Source organism: Capra hircus, chromosome 25 (genome assembly GCF_001704415.2).
Source record: "Capra hircus breed San Clemente chromosome 25, ASM170441v1, whole genome shotgun sequence".
Classification (NCBI taxonomy): Eukaryota; Metazoa; Chordata; class Mammalia; order Artiodactyla; family Bovidae; genus Capra; species Capra hircus.
In genome coordinates, this window is record NC_030832.1 from 40,390,047 (window position 1) to 40,413,538 (window position 23,492).

At 56.1% G+C, this 23,492-nt stretch overlaps 1 protein-coding gene across 2 annotated transcripts in view; it reads right to left on the reverse strand.

The window, feature by feature from the left end:
* The window catches only part of SDK1 (sidekick cell adhesion molecule 1), a 735,743-nt gene that overhangs the window by 81,415 nt on the left and 630,836 nt on the right, over positions 1-23,492 (reverse strand). For both annotated transcript variants that reach the window (XR_001917262.1, XM_018040596.1), the window contains exons 21-22: positions 20,987-21,178; positions 18,582-18,703 (exon numbers count right to left, since the gene is read on the reverse strand). Coding sequence is in view for 1 of the 2 variants with exons in the window: in XM_018040596.1 (XP_017896085.1) it covers positions 18,582-18,703; positions 20,987-21,178 (314 nt within the window). In the remaining variant the exon portion in view is untranslated. The remainder of the gene's footprint in view (positions 1-18,581; positions 18,704-20,986; positions 21,179-23,492) is intronic.

Consider the following 23,492-nt stretch of genomic DNA (forward strand, 5'->3'; position numbering starts at 1 on the left):
TCCGCCCTCTGTTCTTCTCCACGAAGTCAGCAACGTCCTTGGAATCTGGACAGAAACTGGGCCTTCAGGATGAAGTCCTTGGAATCTGGACCGAATCCGGGCCTTCAAGACGTCTCCATGAACAGGACCCCCCCATCCCCGAAACAGGCCACAGAAGGCGATGCCCTAATTCCGTGCCCTCCGGCACCTTCTGTGACGCACGGCTGGTCACGTCCAGGCTCACTCAGAAGCGGCGCCAGGCAAAGGTTCCCTGTGCTCGCGGGTGAGAGTGGCGGGTGGTGTGGGGCTCGAGGAGGAGCACCGAGGGGCGGTCTGGAGCCTAGAGAGGCAGGGGGCTGCGAGGAGACTGCCGCATCTGGTGTGACGCTGGTCAGAGGGCGACGCGCGGCGACCTCCGAGCCTGTGGTTTCTGCAGCTTTGCACCTCAGTTGGCAGCGTCTGGGCTGGACCCTGATGCGCGAGTCAGAGGCCATCAGCGGCCTTCAGACAGAGGGGACTCGGGCGGGCTCACTCACAGGGCTCTGGCCTGCCTCCAGCTCGGGGCACGCAGCGTTCCCGGGCCACGGGTGCAGGCACGGTGGCCCCGCAGCGGCGCCTCTAAGCTGCAGCAGAAGGCACCTCCCGCGCAGTCTGCGTCCTCACTGTCCGCACCCTGTCCGGGGTCCCCACAGGGTGCGCCCCTCTCCCGCCTCCTTCCCAAGGCGTCTTCCCCTCTGTCGTCCCTTGTCCCATGAGCCCCTGAGGGGGGTTCAGAGTCTGGCTCACCACCGAAGCCCCAGCACCCCCACCGGGGTCCAGCCCAAACTCAGGGCCCGACCGGTCGGCTTATTAACATACGGATAACTGTGTTAATACAAAAAAACGTGTATGATTTCAAAATCAGTGTTGAGATGGGCTGCCTGGCGCTGAGCTCCAAAACTAACGATCAGAGAACGTAACTGGGGCTCCAGACCTCGGGGGTGGGGGTCGAGTTTCTGTAACAAGCGGTTTACATGTGGAGTAAAGAGAGGGGGGTGCTTCTCCGCAAGGAGCCAAGGACTGTGTTTCCTGCTGGGCTCCTCAGGCTCTCAGCTTAGATTCCAAGACCGTCAGGAAGGAGAGTTCTAGAAGCAACCAGTGCTCACTAATGATGCGCTGGGCAGGGGGTGCGGAGGAATTCTTTAAAGATAAAACAATCAGAGCTCGACGGGGAGGCGGAGGTTTTGACTTTTTTTTTTTTTGCTTCTTTTTCTTTTAAAGCTAACAAACAGCACTTTGCAATACTTAGGACGAGAGCAGAGCTGCCACCCGTCTCAAATGCTGCTCGGCGGGGGGCAGTCGTGAGCATCCACGGGGAGCCCTGCGTCCTGTGCTGAAGCCCCAGGAGTCGCCGTCTCCTGCCTCCTCTGGGTAGGGCTCTGGGCTGCTGTCCCCAACCCTGGCAGGCACTTGGCACCCCCGGGAGGCGGGGCTCCTTCAGACCCGCCTGCCCTTTGAATGCCTGGGGTCCCCTACTGAGTGGGTTTTTCATCAGGGTTGCCGAGTTGCCTGCACTGGGAAGCCCCTGCCTCTGAGAAGTCAGGTGGAAACCAGCCCACCGGGCAGGACCTCCAGCGCCCCAGCCGCCCGCAGCCCTGATGAGCTCAGCATCCCAGGGGGCCGGGGATCGATGGCTACTCAGAGGAGAGGCATTAACCTCGTCCACAAGGGGACAGCGAGTGCAGAGGGGGCACGTGGAGCTGAGCTGTGGGCCGGGAGGGGAGAGGTGGAGGGGGCCCTGTTCTTATGCAGAGTGGAGGACAGAGAAAGCTCCAGAATCCATGGCATGGAAGCGTGCTGAGACGAGCCCCAGAGTCAGCAGGAAAACCCGCCCGTCCAGCAGCCTGTGGTCTGAGCGGCGTTCCCACACCTGGCCGCCCAGAGAGGCAGCTGGGGGCACAGAGGAGGGGGCTCAGATGGGCCGCCCCACTGGCCCCGCTGGCAGATTGCAGCACAACCAGGCCGGGACTCAGACCTGGACGGGGCTCAAGGCCAGTTCTCGAAGAGTCCGGGCAGCCTGCGACCCTAATGAGCTCCCCCGCCCACCCCGCACTGCCTGACGCCAGCTTGTGCGGAGGTTCCTGCTGGGAAGCAGCCCTAGGCCGGCTTCCTTCCTCCTCGTGGGTGATTCGTTAATTTTTAGCTATTTCATATCCCTTCTGTCTTCAGAGGCAGGAGGATCGTGACGCGACCGTTCCAGAGGCTCAGGGCTTTGTCCCCCGGCCCCTGCACCAGTGAACAGCCGTGACGACTGCAGACGCGAGCCCGGCTCACCGCCCTGGCCGCACGGAGGGCCCAGGGCCTTCTCCACTGCCCGGCCTTCCTTCTGTTACCTCCCGCGGGTGCTGGGGTTCCTACCACTTTATTCACACTCCCCCTGAAATATCCTCCTAGGAACCAGTTTTTCCACAAAGTCCCCCCATCCCAAGAAGAGGCTTCCCCTGGAATCTACTGTGGACCCAGGACCGTCCCTGCACTGGGGGCCCCTGGGGGCCGGCCTTCCTGGAGTCTGTAGACCCACTGTGCGTGGCCCGAGCCCCCCACCAAACAGCTGCTCTATGACTCGGGGTGGGGAGGGAGGTGTGGGACCAGCCTGGAGCTGCCGTCTCCCTGGAGCCGCCGAGGGAGCTGGGCATCCAGCTCCCGCTCAGCCCTCATGTGAAGCTGGCCTCCCAGGATCCCTTATGAGCTTCCGGGGGACTTTTCTGTGTCTGACACTTCTGTCCCTCAGACACGCCCCCTCTCTAGGGCAAACAGGACCTGCCCACATCTCCACGAACCCTGTGCGGGTGTCGTGCCACTTGCTAAGATCCCGAGATGCCGGCGAGGGTTGGGTGCCATCACTGATGAAGTGAGGTGGGGTGGGAGTCTAGGGGGCTAGGAAAAGGGCAGGAACCCGAGAAGCCCCACCTTCTGCTCATGTGATGCGGGCCCCTGGCCTTGGAGTGGGGACCACAGGACAGCCCCGAAGGCCCACCGGGAGACGCTGACGGGGGAAGCGTGCGGAGCGCTGGGACACCCTGGCTAAGGCTCAGAGATCGGGAGACTCAGGTTCTCAGGAACACAGTCCCCTGAGCAAGGCCTTGCAGGCCTCACATCGGCTCCCTCCTCCCCTCTGGTGCCTGCTCCCATCATTGCCTGCTCATGCCCAGCTGCCCAACCACACTGCGGCTCAGCCTTCCCCGCGCGTACCAGCCACAGCTCTCACTCTGTATCAAAGACTCTGACACTGGGGCCTTGCTGACCCTGCAGGGACCGCCCCTCCCTGGGCAGCTGGGTCCTAGAGACAGTAAACGGCTCAGCTGTGAGCACGCCTCCCTGTGCAAATCAGCCAACCCAGAGCCCACCGCCCACACCTCCTCCACGGGCTCCCACCCTCTGGGCCACTGTCCACCTGTCCTCTCCACCCTGGGCAGGTTCCACGCAACCAGGATGGGCCCTGTGCCCCGGAGCCTGCGGGAACGATCCAGACCAGCCAGTCCTCAGCCTGCCCACCCCGCCTTGTCCACTCCTTCCACAGAAACCTCAGTGAGGCCTCTGGTCTGCACTGAACCTCCCTCCCTCTGCCTCCAGCCGCCCTGGGCCTCCCCGTGCGGCTCTGCCTGGCTTCACGTGCCCCCTCCTCTCGGGAACTGTGAGTAACAAACGATCTTTCCAGGCAGTCATCTCCTGACCCCCTGGCTTCACTCTACCCAAATAATAATAAAATTTACATTTTAAAACAACCGGGGGGCCATGCGCCTGTCACTCTGCTATTTTCTCTGCTTGGAGTGTCCTGCTCCCCATCTGGCTACAAAAAGTTCACCTCCTACATGGAGCCCTCCTTGATTATCCCACTCTGTTACCCATTTTCTTTCCAAGGCTGTCTTGGCAACACTTTTTTTTTTCTTAACAGTTCTCACAAGCCTCATTTTATTGATTATTACATCTCAATCATTCCTCCTACCCACTCCCCCAGTTGCGGATTTCTAGAGGCGGGGGCTGAAAGCTGTCCGTCTTTGTAATCCAGTATGTGGCATCAGTCCGGGAACCAATATCACAGCAGGGGCTCAGTAAGTGTTTGCTGGATGAATGGCTGACTGGAAAAAGCAAACACAAAGCCTAATGACGGGAAAAATGAAGCATATAGGCAAATCTAAAATCCCAACAAGAGAATCAGGATGAAAGAATCTGAGCGAGTCTCCAAAACAACAGGAAAACATGACTCCCGTAAAATTTAACTCAGTCTGACAGGGGCGATTTATACGGACGCTGACCTCTATTTCTTGAAAGTGACATCTGTCGTAAAGCGCTTTCCTCGGTTGTACTTGAGTTGTCCCTTAGGCTGCGGTATTTCCTTCTCCTGTGGTCTGTTAGAAAGTCCCATAATAGGAGGAAGAAAGGACCTGATAGACTTAACGAACAAAAAAGCCACTTCAAACCATCCATCTTGTACAGTCTTCCTACACAAGTCGAGAAATGAGAGAGGAAAGTCAGCACAAGGGCGTTCTTATGGACAACCAAGCAAACAACAAACACTGAAATATCCGAGCGTGCGTGTCACTGCGACCCATCCCCGCGGCACGCACGCGCTCGGGCAGAGGCGTCGCCCTGGAACCGAGCTGCTCCCATCTCGGCGACTCTGTCTGATGGCCGAGCCACCCCTGAAGCCCATCCCCGCGGCACGCACGCGCTCGGGCAGAGGCGTCGCCCTGGAACCGAGCTGCTCCCATCTCGGCGACTCTGTCTGATGGCCGAGCCACCCCTGAAGCCCATCCCTGCGCACGCACGCGCTCGCCAGAGGCGTCGCCCTGGAACCGAGCTGCTCCCATCTCGGCGACTCTGTCTGATGGCCGAGCCACTCCTGAAGCCCATCCCCGCGGCACGCACGCGCTCGGGCAGAGGCGTCGCCCTGGAACCGAGCTGCTCCCATCAGCGACTCTGTCTGATGGCCGAGCCACCCCTGAAGGAGCCGTCAGTGACGACAGCGCTCATATGCACACGTGACAGACCCGCCCAGAAACAATGCTGCTCTTTTCCTTCCTATTATGAAAGAGAAGCTCCGCCACAGTGAAGGCTTATGACAACCGTGATGTTGACACACGCTTGTTGGAAAGGCTGCAGACAGCACTGACCACCCGTGACGAGGGAAGGAGGAGATAGAATCAGCGATTAGAAATCCCCAACTCCAGCGCTCGAGGAGATGAGACAAAGAACATCTGGCCTGTGACCCTGCGGGAGACAGGACATGCCGTGGGAGGTGGCAGGCCGCCAGGTGGACGGACACATAGGCAAAGAGTGGACAGTCTCCCGGGGGCGGGCACCGGGAATGGCCGATGTGGCCTGGTCCTGGTTCCATGTGAATAGATTCCCCCACCAGTTCCTGGACGCTCTGGACGCTCAACTGACTCAAGCTGGGCTGGCTTCTGGCCACGGGAGCTGCTCCTCCTGACCAGTACCCCTCCTCCCCCGCCGGGGACGTGGGCCACCTTGGTTCTCTGACCAGAGACCATGGAAGTCCAGCACCTCCCGAGCTGAGCGTCAGCAGGATGCTGCCCTCGGGTGGGCAGGTGGGCCCGGCCTGGCCCTGGCAGCCGGCTTGACGGCAGTACTTTCTGGGCCGAGCCGTGCACTCTGCACAGGCCCATCCCAGGAGCACTCCCAGGGCAGCGACAGTCTTTCCTTGGAGCCACGCTGCGGCAGGCCGCTCTCTTTGAGTCCAAACACTTGCCTTCACTTGCACAATTTTCTCATCTGCTTGTGTTTATTAAGTACTCAGAACATATGAGCCAGTGTGGAGGGTCTCAATGCCGTGTCCTTCTCTCAGCGTTATCCTGAGGGAGCCAAGCCCCTGAGGCCACAGGACTCATCCAGCTTTCTCTGGAGAAGCGTGTCGGCCAGCAGGAGAGGAAACGAAGGCCAGGCTTCCACTTTCCAGCCTGGATCCCGTCCTTGGGGTGAGGGGTGGCGGGAGACAGAACCCCCGCCCCACCCCAGCTTCTCTGTGGAAGGAAGGTGGGTCCCCACCTGCTATCCCTGAGCTGCATCGACTGCCTCGGGCCTCTGCGGGCGCCCTGCCTGGGGGACCCGGGCACCGGCCCTCCACCCCAGCTGCTCTTTAGTTACCGAGACCAGCAACAGAGGCCGTGCTGTGTTTTATGAGCACATAACACTCCCTGAAACCATTCCCGTTGAGAAAATGGCTACTATTATGCACAAATACACACTAAGTGGGCTTTTTTTTTCTTCCCTCTTTCCGATGGAGACAGTTTTTATCTGCACCCAGGCGCTACCACCAGCATCTTCATGGCAGAAAACCACGCTCAGAGCAGGCTTGGGAGCAGCTGGGGTGACTCTGGCTATTAGAGCTCAGCCCACGGCTGTGCTGGGGGGTGGGTGCAGGGGCTCTGGGCAGGTGGGCAGGCGGGCGTGGGAGCAGGGAAAACATGTGCCGGCTGCAGTCTCTCCTCTCCTGGTGTGCCGTGAAAATGTGGGAAGAGAGGCTGTGCTCACTCTCCAGTTGAAGGTTACTAATCAAGTGAAGCAGTGCAGGGCCAGAGTTACCTGGGAAAACCGCAGTTCACAATCTTACTAACCCACCTCTGGGCATCAGCTTATTTCAGGCCCTTCAAGGGGGCTCCTCCAATGATGAGGGTCTTTGATTCCACAGTTCACTGGTGACAACCCCAAGGAGGCAACCTTATTGGCACACTTAAACAGCGGTCAGAATTCAAAAGAAACTTCTGCAAACACGTGGATCAGAGGAAGAAGAGCAGAGGCGGCCCCGTCATGAAGCGCTTGGCACAGCCCGGTCCTTGCTCCCAGAGGCTGCCCGGCTGCCCTCCGCTCTCCCTGGCTACTGGCCGTGGTCCCTGGGGGGTGGGCCAGGATGCCACCCTCTCTGTGGACCTCCGCAGCCACCTGAGTGGACTCAGGCCTCCTTCCTCAGCCAGCGCCCCAAGCACACCTCTATAAATCGCTCCCCTGCTTTCCACGCGATGAATCGCTGAGTGGCCGACAGCTCACTGGCCCGCGTGCCCCTGAGCCTCGTTGCTCCGGGGATCCCAGCCCGAGGTCAGGCACGGGGCCGGAGGCGGTGACCGTTTCTCAGATGAGTGACCGGGGGAGTGCAGAGAGCAGCTGCCTGGGCTTGATCCGCACCCGTGCGAAGGGAATGAGGTGCGGAATGTTTCAGAAGGCTTCATATACACCCCTCACAGTCTCCAGGGCCCCAGTGTGCCGAGTTTAGGAAGTGTGGAGCCTGCCTGGGCCAGGGAATGTGCCCAGACATTCTCAGAGGAATAGTGGGGGTGCGCCGAGGCTCCCTGGGGGGCAGTGTGACGTGGACACGGCTTCCCCCTGCCCTGAGGCTCTGACAGGCTTCTCAGAGGAGACTCTGCTCGTAAAGTCTCTCGTGTCCACAGAGCACGGACCCATGCACTCCCAGGATATGCGAACATGCCCACACGTCCTGACGCCCTGGCAGCCCGCGAGACGGCTGCCGTCAGTCCTGCTCTGCAGGGAAGGCACCTGAACAAGCGATTCCCCTAGAGCCACCCAGCCGGGAGGGCAGAGCGGGGGCTCCAGGCCAGCTTCTCTGGTCCCGAAGCCTGTGCGGACGGCCTCTGCACCACCAACAGGGTCGTTCTCCACACCGTGGTCCCCGAGGCCCTTGTCCGTGGCCCTTCCCCGGGGGTGAGTCAGAGGGCGATGCGTGGAAGGTGATGACCGCCAGGAAGGCGGTGCTGATACAAGGAGAGGAGTGACGGGGCCTCTCGAAGGGTCTCAGGGGCGGGTCTATTCAGTCCCCGCACGGGGCACGCGTGTGTTAGCAGGGGAGCGGGGTGCGTCGGAGAGCGTTCTGCCTTCAATCTGAGATAGCTGAACGCCGGCCTAGCAACGAAGGGCCTTCCAAGACCTTTAAAGAGATGCCTGCTCCTTCATTACCATTCCTTTTTCCAGCTGGGCTGGGTCCTCGCTGCTGCACGGCTTTCTCTAGCTGCGGCGAGTGGGGCTCCTCTCCAGATGTGGTGCGTGAACTTCGCGCTGTGGCGGCTTCCCTCCTTGTAGGGCATGGACTCCAGAGCATGGGCGTGGCCCACAGGCTTGGCTGCTCTGCAGCACATGGGATCTTCCTGGATCAGGGATCAAACCCGCGTCTCCTGCCTTGGCAGGCGGATTCTTTCCCACTGAGCCACCAGGGAAGCCCCCTTCATTGAGCTTTGAATGGACACCCTGCTGTAATATGCCTTTGGGGCTACTTAGGAGCAGTTCATAAATAAGAGCAGGATTCGTTTGCTCCAAAGTGGACATCCATGCTAATCTTCGCCACATCATTGTGAGATTTTCTTGGGATAACTTAGTATATGAATGAAAACCAGTTCCGGCTAATTCGATCAACAGATGGACGAGCACAGCACACACCCGTGGCGGTCTGCTGACGGGGTCAGTGCAGAGGACTGAGGAGCGTGGCGTCTCGTCCTCGAGGCAGGCGGGGTCGTCACAGAGGCCGAGTGTGTCAGCTCTGGGACGGGGGTGGCTCAGGGTCCCCCAGGCACCTAGTGATGGAGTGCCAACAAGTATACTCCAGTCTCCTCTTGGCCAGGAAACGTCTGTAAGCCTTACCCCTGTGGGTTGGATCCAAGTTTCTTTTTATAGATGAACATTTACTTGCTAGGAACATTGAAACACAAATGGTTCGGATAACGAGTTTCAGGGGAAAACGTTTCCTTTCTGGTTTTGAAGTTCCAACCGTCTATACCACTACCAGAATTTTCAGACTTGCTGAGTTCATATTAAAATATTTTAGACAAACTATTTTGAAGGGACATCCAGTTCTGAAGATTCGGCAGACCAGATAACCTCCCACCCGAGAGCCAGAGCAGAGCTGGACGGAGTGTAAGAGACGCGTGAGCGACGAACAGCTGAGCGTGCGGGGGAGAAAGGCACGTGGTGGAGGCCGACAGAGTGGGAAGCGAAGCTGCAGGCAAACCGGCCGTGGAAGCTCAGCAAGCACTGACTGTGAGACGAGATGCCAACAGGCATCCCAGCCTTTGGAGATGCAGAAGGAAAAGGTGGGACTGAAATGCTGGGCACAAGTACGCCCCGACTGGAATGAAAGAACTTTAGACTCTTGTATCATTGGGAGGAAGAGAGAGACAATGGCCAACTTTAGGTTTTGATAACTTAAGTTTGCAAGCTAAAATTTTTAGGGCAGCTTTCATTCTTCCTTCCGGAAGCACAGTGCAAAGGAGCCCAGTCAGGACCCGTGCAGGGAAGGTGTCCAAGCAGGGTGGGCATCTCAGAGGATGGGCCACACACGGGGGATTCAGCAAGGACGGACACAGAATGAGAGCACCGGGAGAAAAGTCAGGCTGCTGTCAGCGCGGAGGTGAAGGCCTGAGTGAAGCGATGGTGCTGGATGGTGTGCATCCCTGGTGGCTCAGACCGTGAAGAATCCGCCTGCAATGTGGGAGGCCTGGGCTTCATCCCTGGGTCGGGAGGAGCCCCTGGAGAAGGGAACAGCTGCCCACTCCAGTATTCTTGCCTGGAGAATCCCATGGACAGAGGAGCCTGGTGGGCTACAGTCCATGGGGTTGCAGAGTTGAACACGACTGAGCAACAAACACTCACACACACTCTCACACACACACACACACACACACACACACACACACACACACACACACACACACACACAGAGTGAACTGTATCTGGATCTGTATCTGCTGTGAGCCAGCGCTTCTCAGCTTATGCAGACAGACACACAGACCTGGGGGCGGACCTGTGAGCAGCGTCTGGGAGAAGTGGCACCCCAGGAGCCGTGGGCACCTCCAGGGCCCAGGTCTTGGTTTCTGAATACCACTCTCCACAGAAAGGGTCCAAAGCTCCTCAGAGAAATGGCTGAGAAAGAAGAGCAAGGAGTGAACTGGAACATCTCGTGCCAGAAAGTGAGGAGAGCCTTGGAATAACCGGAACTTGTGAGAAGGACACAGAAGCCAGCTGGAGGGAGGGCCTCCCACACTGACACAGGTGATGATCGGGACGGATTATAATGTGTCATGTAAGGTCCACACTGAGGTAAACAAACAAGCGAGAAGAGAAAACTTAAAAAAAAGGAAAACAATAAAAGTCCAGTCTATCAATGTAGAAGAAACAATTGAATTAGAAAGGTCACAACTGGGCGCCTCATTATACTAATTAATTCTGGCAAGACCTAATCAGGGAATGAATGATTCTCTAGGAGGTGAGTGGAACAGAGAATGAGATTTTCACACAATCTGGAAGCATCTCCCACAGGATACTCACTCACTGTGAAGGGGAGAGAACTGGGTGACCAAAACCAGCTCCACCACAGATGGGGCCTTTCCACATCACGCTAAACACAACAGGACGCAGGGCAAAGAACTCAGCATCACTTTGGCGACATTCTGACCACAGACGCATAATCTGGGTCTAATCATGGAGAAATGCGTGACTCCAATTGAGGGATATTCTGGGAAATGAATGGCCTGTGATCTCTGGCGTCGTCAACGTCAAGGAAGTCGGGAACGACCGAGGAGCGAGCGCAGGTGGCGGGGAAGGACAGCCAGGACAGCCAGGCATGGCGAGCGGCCCTGGGCTGGAGCTTTTGCTACCGAGGACACTCAGGGACAACTGACAAAACTCGGATGGAGTGTTTGGGTGGGTGGAGGGTTGTTTCTTTGTGGTATGCTAGCAACTTTTATGCAGTTGTGAAATACTTTCAAGGTGAAAGGTAAACATGAATTCAGGGCAATCCCAAACTTTTCAGAGGTGACTACAGGCTGATGGTGAGCTGGCGGTGAGCACTCTGAGCTGTGAATCTGCCCCACCGGGGCCGCTCTGAGACACTGGGTGCAGCCTGGGGGAGCGGCAGGGAGCCCGTCCAGATCGTCTTCCCCAGGGAACCAGAGCCTCGGAACCTCCAGGCAGAGAGCTGAGAAGAGGCTGGATCACTGACACCGCCCCTCCAGGCCCTGCGCAGGGGCCCCCAGGACACCCAAGCAGGAGATGGTAGCTTTTAACTTGCTGTGTCACCCAGGGGACCCACGTCATCTTGTTTACGCATAAACAGGAAGGTGCCTGGACCCCAGACCTGGAGCTGCTGATGAACTGGTTTGTGTGTAGCAGGGGAGGGGGGGCTCTGGGTGCTAAAATCTGCCCACCCGCCAAAGCACAGGTGGGATGGAGAACCCCAGGAACCTTAGGAAGATGATCTCCAGGTTCCGGTCTGTGCTGGTGAGGTCGGGGTGTCAGCACCCCTGCCTCTCACCCCCTCCTTCAGAGCAATCACATTATTTACGAAAACTGGTGAGAAAGTAAACTCAATTTTCAGAGCCAAACCAACAGCCAGAAAAGGCCAAGTTCACTTATGAACATGGATACAAAAATCTTAAACCCAAATTGAATCAAACACTATAAACATCAAATTGCATTTATCTCAGAAACACTGGGACTAGCGAACATTAGAACATCAACCTAAATCATCTCACCAGCAGACAAAAGATGAAAAAACACAAACAACTTGATAGATGCAAGGCACAGTGTGGCAGAATCACACTTCTTTGTGAGTTTTTTTTTATCCCAAAATTCCCCAAAGCAACTCCTAGCAAAGCAGGATTAGAAAAGAATTGTCTTAACCCAATACAAGCTAGCTGTAAAAACAAAATACCAAAAATTCCCCACAAAACCAACCATAAATGTTGTAAATGTCAGGCTTGATAATAAAACCTTAACTGAATTTCTTTAAAGTTAGTAATAAAACAAAGGTTGTTCTATCACTGCTCTGATTCAATATGATATGGGGGGATCTAGACCGTCCGTTGAGGACAATAAATAAAAAGAAACAAAAATCAGAAAGGATATGAAGGTTTCAAAGGAAGAAGTGGAACTGCCAGTGGCAGCAGGCGACGTGGCTTCTTTACAGAAACGACAGTGGGATTAACGAACTAACGGGAGATTCCTGGAGCTTTGGGCCGTGACACCCCAACGCTGGGCTGGGCTATGACACAGTCGTAGCCTCAGGCGGGCGCTGGGGCCAGGCCACTCGGGCCGCCTCCGTTCCTGGGCTGAGCTGTGCAATTCAGTCCCTCGCACCTTGTCTGCAGGAAGGGGTCACAGTGACCTCCTCATCGTCAGTACGAGGATTAAATGAGTGAATGTGTAAAAGCGCTTAGAACGCATTTGTTTAGTTGCTCAGTCACGTCTGACTCTTTGCGACCCCATGGACTGTAGCCCGCCAGCCTCCTCTGTCCACGGAGTTCTCCAGGCAAGAATACTGGAGTGGGTTGCCATATTGTCCTCCAGGGGATCTTCCCGACCCAGGGATGAAACCCACGTCTCCTGCGTTGCAGGCAGATTCTTTACCATCTGAGCCACCAGGGAAGCCCCAGAATACTGGGGTGGGTAGCCTATTCCTTTTCCAGGGGACCTTTCCAACCCACCCAGGAATTGAACCGGGATCTCCTGCATTGCAGGCCGATTCTTCACCAGCTGAGCTACCAGGGAAGCCCAAAAACACGTGAGAGTTCATTAAATTAAAAAAAAAAAATTCCAAAATCAGCTGTGACCCTACAGGCCAGCAACAGCCAGAAAAAGCCATTTCAGATGCACAGATGCCCATTAATCCCCATGCCGGGCTTGTGACGGCACAGCTGGCCCTGTTTCCAGGTGAGGACCCTGAGGCTGGCACAGGAGTTAAACACGCCCAGGACCCGGGAGCTGGGAAAGGGGGCAGGAAAAGGGGGGCCAGGGCGGCTGGTACAAGGTCCACATTCCTCCTATCACGGCTTTCAGGGCACACTGACCCCCCCCCCCCAGCTGCCCTGCCTTTTGGGGAGTGGAGTGAAGGTAAGAAGAGATAGCCCAGTGCTTTTTCCAAGAAGAAAACACCTGATGAAAATAGACGTATCGTGGAAAGACGATAGAGAGACTCGACGTCATGAGATGCGAGGAAGGTGAGAAAAACGCTGCATAAGTCAGGCAGTGCACGTGCGGGCGTGTGTGTGCGTGTGAGGGCGTGCGCGCGCGTGCATGTGTGTGATGGCGGGGGCGGTGAAGGCCTTACCACACACTGAAACACACTTTAAAGCCTTGCAATTAAACAAAGTGCAGCTACTGCGTGAACAGCCAGACTAACAGAACAGAATGAAGATTTCAGAAACAGCCCCACCTGCTCATGGGAGTATAATGCTACAAATGGGGAGGGGGGGAAATGGACTTCTTAATAGGCGGCTTTGAGACAATGACACAGCTGCTTGCAGAATCATAAAATATGGATTCACATCATTCATATAAAAGAACAGATTCCAAATGGATGGAGACCTGAATGCAAGCATGAAATCACAGAAGTGATAGTAAAAGCTGGGTGAAATCTAAGACCTCAACGTCCAAAGGCTTGCAAAAGAGACTGATAAATTAAACATCAATTTTTTGGGGCATGGCAAAAAATTCTATATATAGTTGACAGAAATGCAACATGTACGACCTGCAGCAGAAAGCTTTGGTAACGGCTAGAAAGTTTACACTCACTGTTGGTCCCGAAATCCCATTCCTAGGGACGGAGCCCAGAGACTCAGCCACATAAACACAGAAGGAGTGTGCAAAAGGCTGAGAGCAACCTTTAGGCAGAATAAGGCCCCCTGCAGGCATCTCCCCTAACCCGGAGGTCCATACCCTGAACCCTGGGGCCTGTAGGCAGGTCACCCCGCATAGAAGGGACTCTGCAGACGGGATTAAGGTGAAGAGCCTTGACACAGGGAGATTATCCCGGATTATCTGGGTGGGTCTAATCGACCCTGAAAATGCAAGAGAGAGGCGGGAGAGTGGGTCAGGGAGAGAGACGAAAGAGACAGTGGTGGCCTGAGAAGGACCTGCTCCCCCACCGCTGGCTCTGCAGGTGGAGAAAGGGACGTGGGGCCTCTTGGAGCTGGGGATAATGACGCCTGGCTAGGTCCCAGGACCTCAGCAGGTGAGCGCTGCCAACAGCCTGCACAAGCGAGGGGAGCGGGGAGACGGTGGTCTCCCAGAGCTTCCGGACAGGAGCACAAGTTGCCCACGCCACAGGGAATGGAGCCAATGTTTTATAATAACTATAAATGGAGTATTGCCTTTAAAAGTTACAAATCACTATACTGTACACCTGTAACTTACGTAATATTGTACAGCTACTATACATCAATTTAAAAGGAGAGGAGCAGACTAGCAGGCGTGAAATAAATAAGATAAAGGATTTAACGTCCAGCACCGTGAATATAGCCAATACCTTGTAATAACCTTAAACGGAGTATACTCTGTAAAAATTACTTTGGCCACCCAACGTGAAGAGCCAACTCACTAGAAGAGCCCCTGATGCTGGGAAAGATTGAGGGCCGGAGGAGAAGGGGGCGACAGAGGATGAGACGGTTGGATGGCATCACTGACCCAGTGGACATGAGTTTGAGGAAACTCGGGGAGATGGTGAAGGGCGGGGAGGCCTGGTGTGCTGCAGTCCACGGGGTTGCAGAGAGTCGGGCACGACTGAGCGACGGAACCACAAGACACAGCACAGTGGATACAGATAATATCTTACAATAACTTTAAATGGAGTATAATCTGCAAAAATATTGTACAACTGAAAGTAATATGTATTGTAAATCAATGATACTTTACTAAAATTTTTTTAAATTGAAAACAAACGAACAACTGCTCCAGCGGTAACAGAAGAGGGAGCAGATGAACGCAGAACAGAAGAGGTGAGTGTGGGTGAAGGGTGTGTGGGGGCGCGTTCCATCTGGGCACGCTGAGGATGTTTTATATTAAAAACACGAGGATCAATAGGTCTGTTGTGGGGAGAGAAGCATAACGTGCGTGCACTTTATGTGCAGAGAGGTGCCATGTGCTCACCCATCACCGTCTCTCCACACACAGAAGAAGGACCCCTCCCTGAGCAGAGCCCATGACCGTCCTGGTGAGCAGGCCCTGGCAGCAGGAGCAGGCCGCTCCCAGGGCTGGCCCAGGGGTGCAGGACGCAGGTCTCGAGCAGAGCCAGCAGAGGTGGCATCTCCACTCCCGCTGCCCAGCCTGGCCTGATGCCCACCCTGAAGAGCGTCCACCCTTTGTGCCCGGTGGTACTGCTGTCCAGGAACAGCAAGGACGGACTCCTGGCTCCTGTGCTCCTTGGAGTGCGTGCCCGGCTCTGTCTGGCCGACTCTGAGCCTCTGCTTTCCAGGAGGGACCACGGTTTTCCTCCTTTATTTTCTTTGATGCGTTTTCAAGCTTGCTTTTATTGTTTCGGTCTTTGTTTCCCGGGGATGTGCTTTCTCAGTGATCCTTTCCTAAGTAATTAATTGTTCCAGCCACACTGATCGATCGGTTCCAACTAGCTGGCCCACTGTCAGGATCCTGCAGAGGCTTCCAGAAACGGTTGCTTAATGAAAGTTTTGAAGACATAGATGAATCCGTGCCCTGATTTATGGCCAAGTTTCCAGGATCGAATTGTCTTGCAACAGAGCACAAGCATAGTCACGGAAACCACCGGGGTCTTACTGCGGACACGAAGGGTCTGGAAACTCACGCTCTCGGCATGCGGCTTGGTGTCAGTTTGCTCTGCTCTGCGTGGAACAAGGTGCGTCAGGGCGGGTGGGATCCACGGAGGCCGGTGGGACCCTCCGCCTGGCGCATGAGCCCTGTGGGTCCTGCTCCCTTGCTATCGTGCTCTGAGTCACGTGCAAAGTCCTCCTAAGAAAGAACCCCGGGCTCCCCATGACCCGCCCCCAGCTCCTCCCTACACCCCGCACTACAGCCGTCTGCCCCCACAGAGAAAGTTCCTGTTCCTTTCCCAGCAACCTAAAGGTCCTTCCCCCGAGACAGAACATTCCTCCCTGAGTGCAGAAACAGCGTCTGTTTCTGCTCACCGCTGCGTACCTCATGCTAGACTAGGGCCTGGAGATAAAAACATGCTATAAACATTGCTGAGTAAACGCAGGTTCATCCATTTGGACTGTACCAAACAGTCTGTTCTGTAGCTCACTGTGATACAGAATTAAAAATCGCAACCAACGACACCATCAAACTGGGAGAACCTGTATCAAACCACGGCTGAGTTTCACAAACTTGCTGGCATACTGAGTGCAGCACTCTCACAGCATCATCTTTTAGGAACTGAAATAACTCGACTGGGATTCCAGCACCTCCACTAGCTTTGTTCGTAGTGGTGCTTCTTAAGGCCCACTTGACTTCACACTCCAGGATGTCAGGCTCTAGGTGAGTGATCACACCACTATGGTTATTTGGGTCATGAAGATCTTTTTTGTACAGCTTCCCTGGTGGCTCAGAGGTTAAAGCGTCTGCCTCCAATGCGGGAGACCTGGGTTCGATCCCTAGGTTGGGAAGATCCCCTGGAGAAGGAAATGGCAATCCACTCCAGTATTCTTGCCTGGAGATCCCATGGACGGAGAAGCCTAGTAGGTTACAGTCCATGGAGTCGCAAACAGTCGGACACGACTGAGTGGCTTCACCTCACCTCGCCTCACTATAGTTCAACTGTGTATGCTTGCCACCTCTTCTTAATATCTTCTGCTTCTGTTAGGTCCATACCATTTCTGTCCTTTATCGAGCCCATCTTTGCATGAAAAGTTCCCTTGGTATCTCTAATTTTCTTGAGGAGGTCTCTAGTCTTTCCCATTCTGTTGTTTTCCTCTATTTCTTTGCACTGATCACTGAGGAAGGCTTTCTTATCTCTCTTTGCCACTTGCATTCAGATGGGTATATCTTTCTTTTTCTCCTTTGCCCTTGCTTCTCTTCTTTTCCCAGCTATTTGGAAGACCTCCTCAGATAACCATTTTGCCTTTCTTTTTCTTGGGGACAGTCTTGATCACTGCCTTTTGGACTGGAAAAGGTCAATTTTCATTCCAATCCCAAAGAAAGGCAATGCCAAAGGATGCTCAAACTACCGCACAATTGCACTCATCTCACATGCTAGCAAAGTAATGCTCAAAATTCTCAAAGCAAGGCTTCAACAGTACATGAACCAAGAATTCCCAGATGTTCAAGCTGGATTTAGAAAAGGCAGAGGAACCAGACATCAAATTGTCGACATCCACTGGATCACAGCAAAAGCAAGAGAATTCCAGAAAAACATCTACTTCTGCTTTATTGACTATGCCAAAGCCTTTGACTGTGTGGATCACAACAAAATGTGGAAAATTCTTCAAGAGATGGGAATACCAGACCACCTGACTTGCTTCCTGAGAAACCTGTGTGCAGGTCAAGAAGCAACAGTTAGAAATGGACATGGGACAACGGACTGGTTCCAAATCGGGAAAGGAGCACGTCAGGGCTGTATATTGTCACCCTGCTTATTTAACTTATATGCAGAGGACATCATGAGAAATGCTTGGCTGCATGAAGCACAAGCTGGACTCAAGATTGCCGGGAGAAATATCAATAACCTCAGATATGCAGATGACACCACCCTTATGGCAGAAAGCGAAGAAGAACAAAAGAGCCTCTTGATGAAATTGAAAGAGGGAAGTGGAAAAGCTGGCTTAAAATGCAACATTCAAAAAATGAAGATCATGGCATCTGGTCCCATCACTTCATGGGGAATAGATGGGGAAACAATGAAAACAATGAGAGAGTTTATTTTCTTGGGCTCCAAAATCACTGCAGATGCTGACTGCAGCCATGAAATTAAAAGAAGCTTGGTCCTTGGAAGAAAAGCTATGACCAATCTAGACAGCATATTAAAAAGCAGAGACATCACTTTGCCTACAAAGGTCAGTATAATCAAAGCTTTTTCCATTCAGTTCAGTTCAGTTGCTCAGTCGTGTCCGACTCTTTGCAACCCCATGGACTGCAGCACCCCAGGCTTCCCTGTCCATCAGTCATGGTTTCCCAGTGGTCGTGCACGGATGTGAGAGTCGGACTACAAAGAAAGCTGAATTGATGCTTTTGAACTGTGGTGTTAGAGAAGACTCTTAAAAGTCCCTTGGTCTGCAAGGAGATCAAACCAGTCCATCCTAAAGGAAATCAGTCCTGAATATTCATTGGAAGGACTGATGCTGAAGCTACAATACTTTGGCCACCTGATGCAAAGAACTGACTCACTGGAAAAGACCCTGATGCTGGGAGAGATTGAAGGCAGAAGGAGAAGGGGGTGACAGAGGATGAGATGGTTGGATGGCATCACCGACTCGATGGACGTGAGTTTGAGCAAGCTCCAGGAGTTGGTGATAGACCAGGAAGCCTGGCATGCTGCAGCCCTTGGGGTCCCAAAGAGTCACACGACCCACATGACTGAGCGCCTGAACTGACGGCATGGTGACTTGCACGTGTGCCCCCGCCAGCCCTTCTGTTATCCTGCAAGAGTCCAGCCTGACACCCCATGTCCCCGCTTGCCCCGGGCGCCCCAGCCACTCCCGTCTCCATTTCTCCTCCTCCAAACACCACTGCCCCCCAAAGCATCCAAGGCTGCTCCAGCCAGGGGTCATCTATCCTGCAAGGGTGTCACTGAGCTGCCTGTCACCTCCAGGCCCTGCGTTACTCTACGGGGACTGCAGCTCTCGGCTTCAGGGTGGCCATACCTGTCCCTGCACGATCCACCTGGAGATGGCCGTCTTCCCATCGTACCCTGGTCGGAACTGGAGTGTGGCCGAGCGAGGGCTGATGTTGGAAATGACCAGATTGGATGGGGCACCAGGAAGTTCTGGACATAGAGGAGAGAGGGAAGGTGGAAATTTAAATCCTGCCACAGCTCAGGAAAGGTCATGTCAGCAGCAACCACTTCCCACACGCCTTCACACCAAGACAGGGTTGATTTTCACAACTGCCAGAGCAAGAAGCACAGCGTTCCCTCTGAGGCTCCTCAAAGAACCAAAGGGCTGAGTGTCCATCTCCCTTCTGCCAATGCCCTGGTGCCTTCGAAAGAGGACGGGGAGGGGGCGCGCACCCTGAGTAGCTCCAGGCAGCTCGAAGCGGGAGGTGTGCGGGTCCCAAGCCGTAGGCTTCCTGGCTCTGGTCTCCAAGACAACCGGACTCAGGAGAAAGTGCAGAGCCCGCCCCACTCTGCCTGCACTCTGCTGCTCTGGCAACTGAAAGAGGGCAGGCGGGCTCTGCCTGTGGCCCCTCGTCTGCAGCCACCTGCGGCTAAGCCTCCTCCTTGAACAGAGGCCCTCCTGCAGGTTGATGCCCCTGGCCCGCCCCCAGGAGCCTGTCCCACTAGAAAGTGAGATGCTGTGGGCTCACAGTGAGAGCTCTGACATCGCTGGGCAACTGAAAAACGCTCGAGGAAGACCGCGGGGTGCAACGCAGGCAAGAAAGACGTGACGCCAGTGTCAGGAAAGGCTTCCAGAGGCGCCGTGTCCGAGGGACGGCTTCCGGACTTGCTGCGTCCGGGGTGTTTAAGACCAGGTCTCGCACGGGGCAACCACCCTGGTTTGGGGCTGGCACACAGCGCATCGCTAGGCTCTCAAGGGTGCTTTCCACCTCACGTCTAATGAGCTTGAGGAGGAGGCTGTTTAAATGGAAGGACGAGTGACTCGTTCTGTGTATCTGCCAGCTCTCTGGGTTCTTTAGCTGGTTCTCCAGTCATGAATGGACGTAAACTTCAAGCACCGCGACGGATCACAGCCCAAAGTGACGGTCATCATCTGCTTTTTCTCGGTGTGTCCCAGGAGAGACCCCCGGGCCCTGGGGGCCTGGCCATCAGGGAGCAGCAGCAGCCCCTGGCCCGCCCCCAGCCAGGGGCTCAGGCCCACTCGGCGTGGCCAGGCCCGACTCCCGCAGCCCTTCTCTGCATCTGGGGTAGTGCTGCTCACAGGCACGCTGGGGCCAAGGCTGCTCAGAGGGGAGGCCAGCTGGCCACTTCCAGGCCCCGGTTGGACGGTGTCCAAACCATCCAGGGAACAAGCTGGTCACCCAGGGATGCTCCCTGTTACCCCGGCCACTGTCCATTAGCCAGTTCTAAAGCATTAAATCACACGGCATCATAGCCACCTCATTGTCACTAGTCATTAAGGTCCTAACCACGTGTGCTTTGGTAGCTGCTGTGTACGCGGAATATATGAATCTCTCTGGAAGCCAAAGACTTCCTTCTTAAGAAAGGACACATGTCTCATGTAAATGCCTTAGAGAAGACATCACATCGGCTCAAGTGTGGGGCCTGGCCAGCAGCGTGGGCGCCACCTGGAGTGGGTCCCGGGGCAAGTTCTGCAGCCTTGCTCACATCCAGGGGCTGGCCACGTGGGAGTGGGCCCAGCACAGACTCGGGGGGCGGGGGTCGAGATGGATGCACAGGACGGTGTGAGAAGCCCTGCCCGAGAGAGTGGACGGTGGTGACTGCGTGTCAGGGGATGGACAGCCGTGCCACGGGACCCCAGGCTCCTGGCTCCCTGAGGAGAGGGCTGCAGGGATGACCGCTGGTTTCAGTCTCCGGGGCTGTCCTGCTTTTCTCAGAGACCCAAAGGAGGCGACTGGACGGCTTCTGGAGAACACAGGGTCTCCGATTTAGCTACAGAACTGAATCGATGACACGTTTTCTCACGTCTGTGTGTTGGTGAATTCCTGGGAAAAACGCTTTCATTTTAAATGTAAGAGAAAGAGCTGAGTGCAGTTTCCGAGGCTGGAATGAGCGTGAACGTTTAGGGAGATGATCTGACTTCCAGAAAGGCCCCACCGAGAGAGGGGTCACTAGGCCCTGCCGGGGGCGGGCGCACTCCCCGACCTTCACTGAACCCCCTGTCTGCCCGCTTCCTCCCCACCTTCTCACTCCTCCTTGCAGACCCACACTCCCCCTGCTTTTCTCAGGGGATACTTTTGTGCTTCTTGGTCCTAACTGCAGAAATTCACTGACCCCAACCAACCGAGCCCAGGGCTGACACCCCTTTCAAAGGCCCCCAGTGACTTCTGCACAAAGATGCCCACCAACTCGGAGCGAGAGCAAGGCCCGGGGGACATGGCTGTGGGGACACCGGGGCACGAGCGTACTGACCTGGGGGCACCCCGGAGGAGATGGTGGACGAGGTGGGCACGCCGGCGCCCGCAGCCGTGAGGGCCGCCACGTCGATGGTGTAGGTGGTGAGAGAGGACAGCCCCTGGATCTTGTACTCGTGTGTTGAGCTGTTGAGGGTGAGCGTGAGCCGCGAGCTGCTCTGCCCGTACACCTCCCAGGAGACCTGGTAGCCTGGAAGGCAGGCGGGGCACAGGGTCAGTTCCGGGGTCCGGGGAGCTGGGGCGGAGGTGGGTGCCCCCTGGTCATCACGTGGCTCTGACAACAGTGCGGAGCCCAGCCTGGCTGCCAGTCCAGGGCCTATGGGGACGAGACCCCAGCCACAGGGGGCAAAAGGAGGATGGGCTGGGGTCTTGGCAAGCTCGGTCCAGGGCAGGACGGAGTGGGGGAGGACGGAGCAGGGCTGGGGGAAGAGGGGGAGGGGCTATGGGAGGAGGGGGACTGGGGGAGGATGGAGAGGGGGCTGGGGGAGGAGGGGGGAGGGGCCTGGGGAGGACGGCGGGGCTGACGAGGAGGGCTGGCCTGCGGTCCTCTGTGCAGCCTTCTCTTGTCAGATGGTGCACGCGCTTCATCTGCATTTCCATTTTTATAAACCGATATTTTCGTCGCCTGGCGCCCTAAATCAGAGGCTTGCTCCTGGCTTGCAACTAATTTGTGGAAACGCTGCCACTTTTCCCTTCTAAGATGACTGATGAAGTGCTTTTTGCCCTAAAGCTTCTCCCCACCCCGGCGAGCGGCACAAGCGTTGCTTCCAGCCCTGCTTCCCTCTTCAGCTTGTTTTCTGAGCGACACCAGGTTCCCCCCTCCCCCAGACGCCGTGCTCAAGTTCATCCGTCGTCGGGTCCTCAGGATCACAATGCATTCAGCCTTGGGTCCCACCACGATTGGGGGCTCAGAGAAAAAACACCCAGGCAGGCCTGAGTCAGCCGCCTTGCGGGGGGTGTTCTGTGCTCAGAGAACACTTCGGAGCGCCCCCTGCCATGAGGGAGGCGCTGATGGAGGGGCCCCGGGCCGGCGTGAAGTGCTGAGAGCGCTGTCCCGTCCTCCCGGCCGAGCTCGTGGAGACAGAGGCGCGGGCAGGCTCTTTGGGCTCCTCTCTCTGATGGAGCAATAAACCGAGCGAGAGACTTGCACTTCAGGTAAACAAGAATTTAGAGAGCGTCTCGGGACTTCAGTACTTTGGAGAAAAAAATAGCGCTAGAAGCCACTGCCTGTCAGCTGCCCCACAGCCTGGCGGCCTCCGCGGGCGGGGGGCATGGGGGGCCGGGTCGGGGCAGCAGGCCATGGAGGGCGGAGGCGGGCCGTGCCGCACACCGGCCGCCCCTGCTTACCCGAGCTGCACTCCAGCCAGGCCTGCGGCCCCAGCTGCCTCCCCGGACCCCTCCACTCCCCGTCCTCCTCCGTACAGAGGACGGTGCTCACTCCAACTTTTGGGACTAACGGTACAGTGAAAACCAGACCACCCGGCAGGGCAGTGAGGACTGGTGACTTCACACATGCTGTGTCCCTGACGTTCCCATGATGTCCTGAGTGCCCCACGCGCGTGAGTTCACTCAGCCTAGGATGGAGCTCTGAGGCTGCAGCATCGCCGCCCCGCCTCACGGAGGAGGGGACCAAGGCCATGGCTCCTCACCCTCCCAGGGAGCGCCCTCCCAGCCCGCCGGCCCTGGGGGGTGGGCCCGGCCTGGGGGCTGTCTGAGGGACCTCCGCTCGGAGAGGCTCGAGTCGGCCCCACGCGCACCAGAGGAGCAGGGTGCTGTTACACACTCGTGTTCTCGTGCGTCTTGTTAACATCACCACCTTGTCCGCCAGACAATTCTCTTTGTTTAAAAGCTGTTCTTCATCAAGATTTACTAAAACAGCATCTTGTTCTGCATGGCAACCTGGAGCCCAAACACAGCGCTTCCAGCACCCTTAGCAGAAGAGAATTAGCAGGGTTCCACGGCATGGCAACAGACAGTCTGGTGGGCGGCCGTTGTTGTGGATATAAATGAAGCCAAGTGCCCAACGGAAGGCCCTCACAAGCTCGGGAAAGGACGCGGCAAAGGCCAGCGAGAGCAGGCTGGCCTGGATGCTCCACACACAGGCACGGGGCGTGGGCACGTGGTGGGCAAGGCCCCTGCAGGCAGGCCTGGCCAGGGTGCTCCTCGGGCCCCGGTGCGGGAGGAGGGAGGAGAGAGTCCCCCTCCCAGCATGTGCCTTACCCGCTCCAAATGCCGCCTAACTGAGACTAATGGCCAGAGGGGCTTCAGAAATGATTCCCTGTTGAGCTGAAGTACATTCTCCACGAGAGAGCAGCGCATCCTATCGCGAGCTGTCTGTCTGCGTCCTCCTGCTCATAAATCAGCATTAGGGGGGGACCGTGGTGAATGCCGCGTACAGGGGCAGCGCAGGCAGAGTTCGCTGGGCGCCCCGCACCCCTGCCGCCTCCCGTGGGCTCCTTCCAGGCGCTTCAGGGGCACTCCCGACATCCAGTCTCCTACAGGGC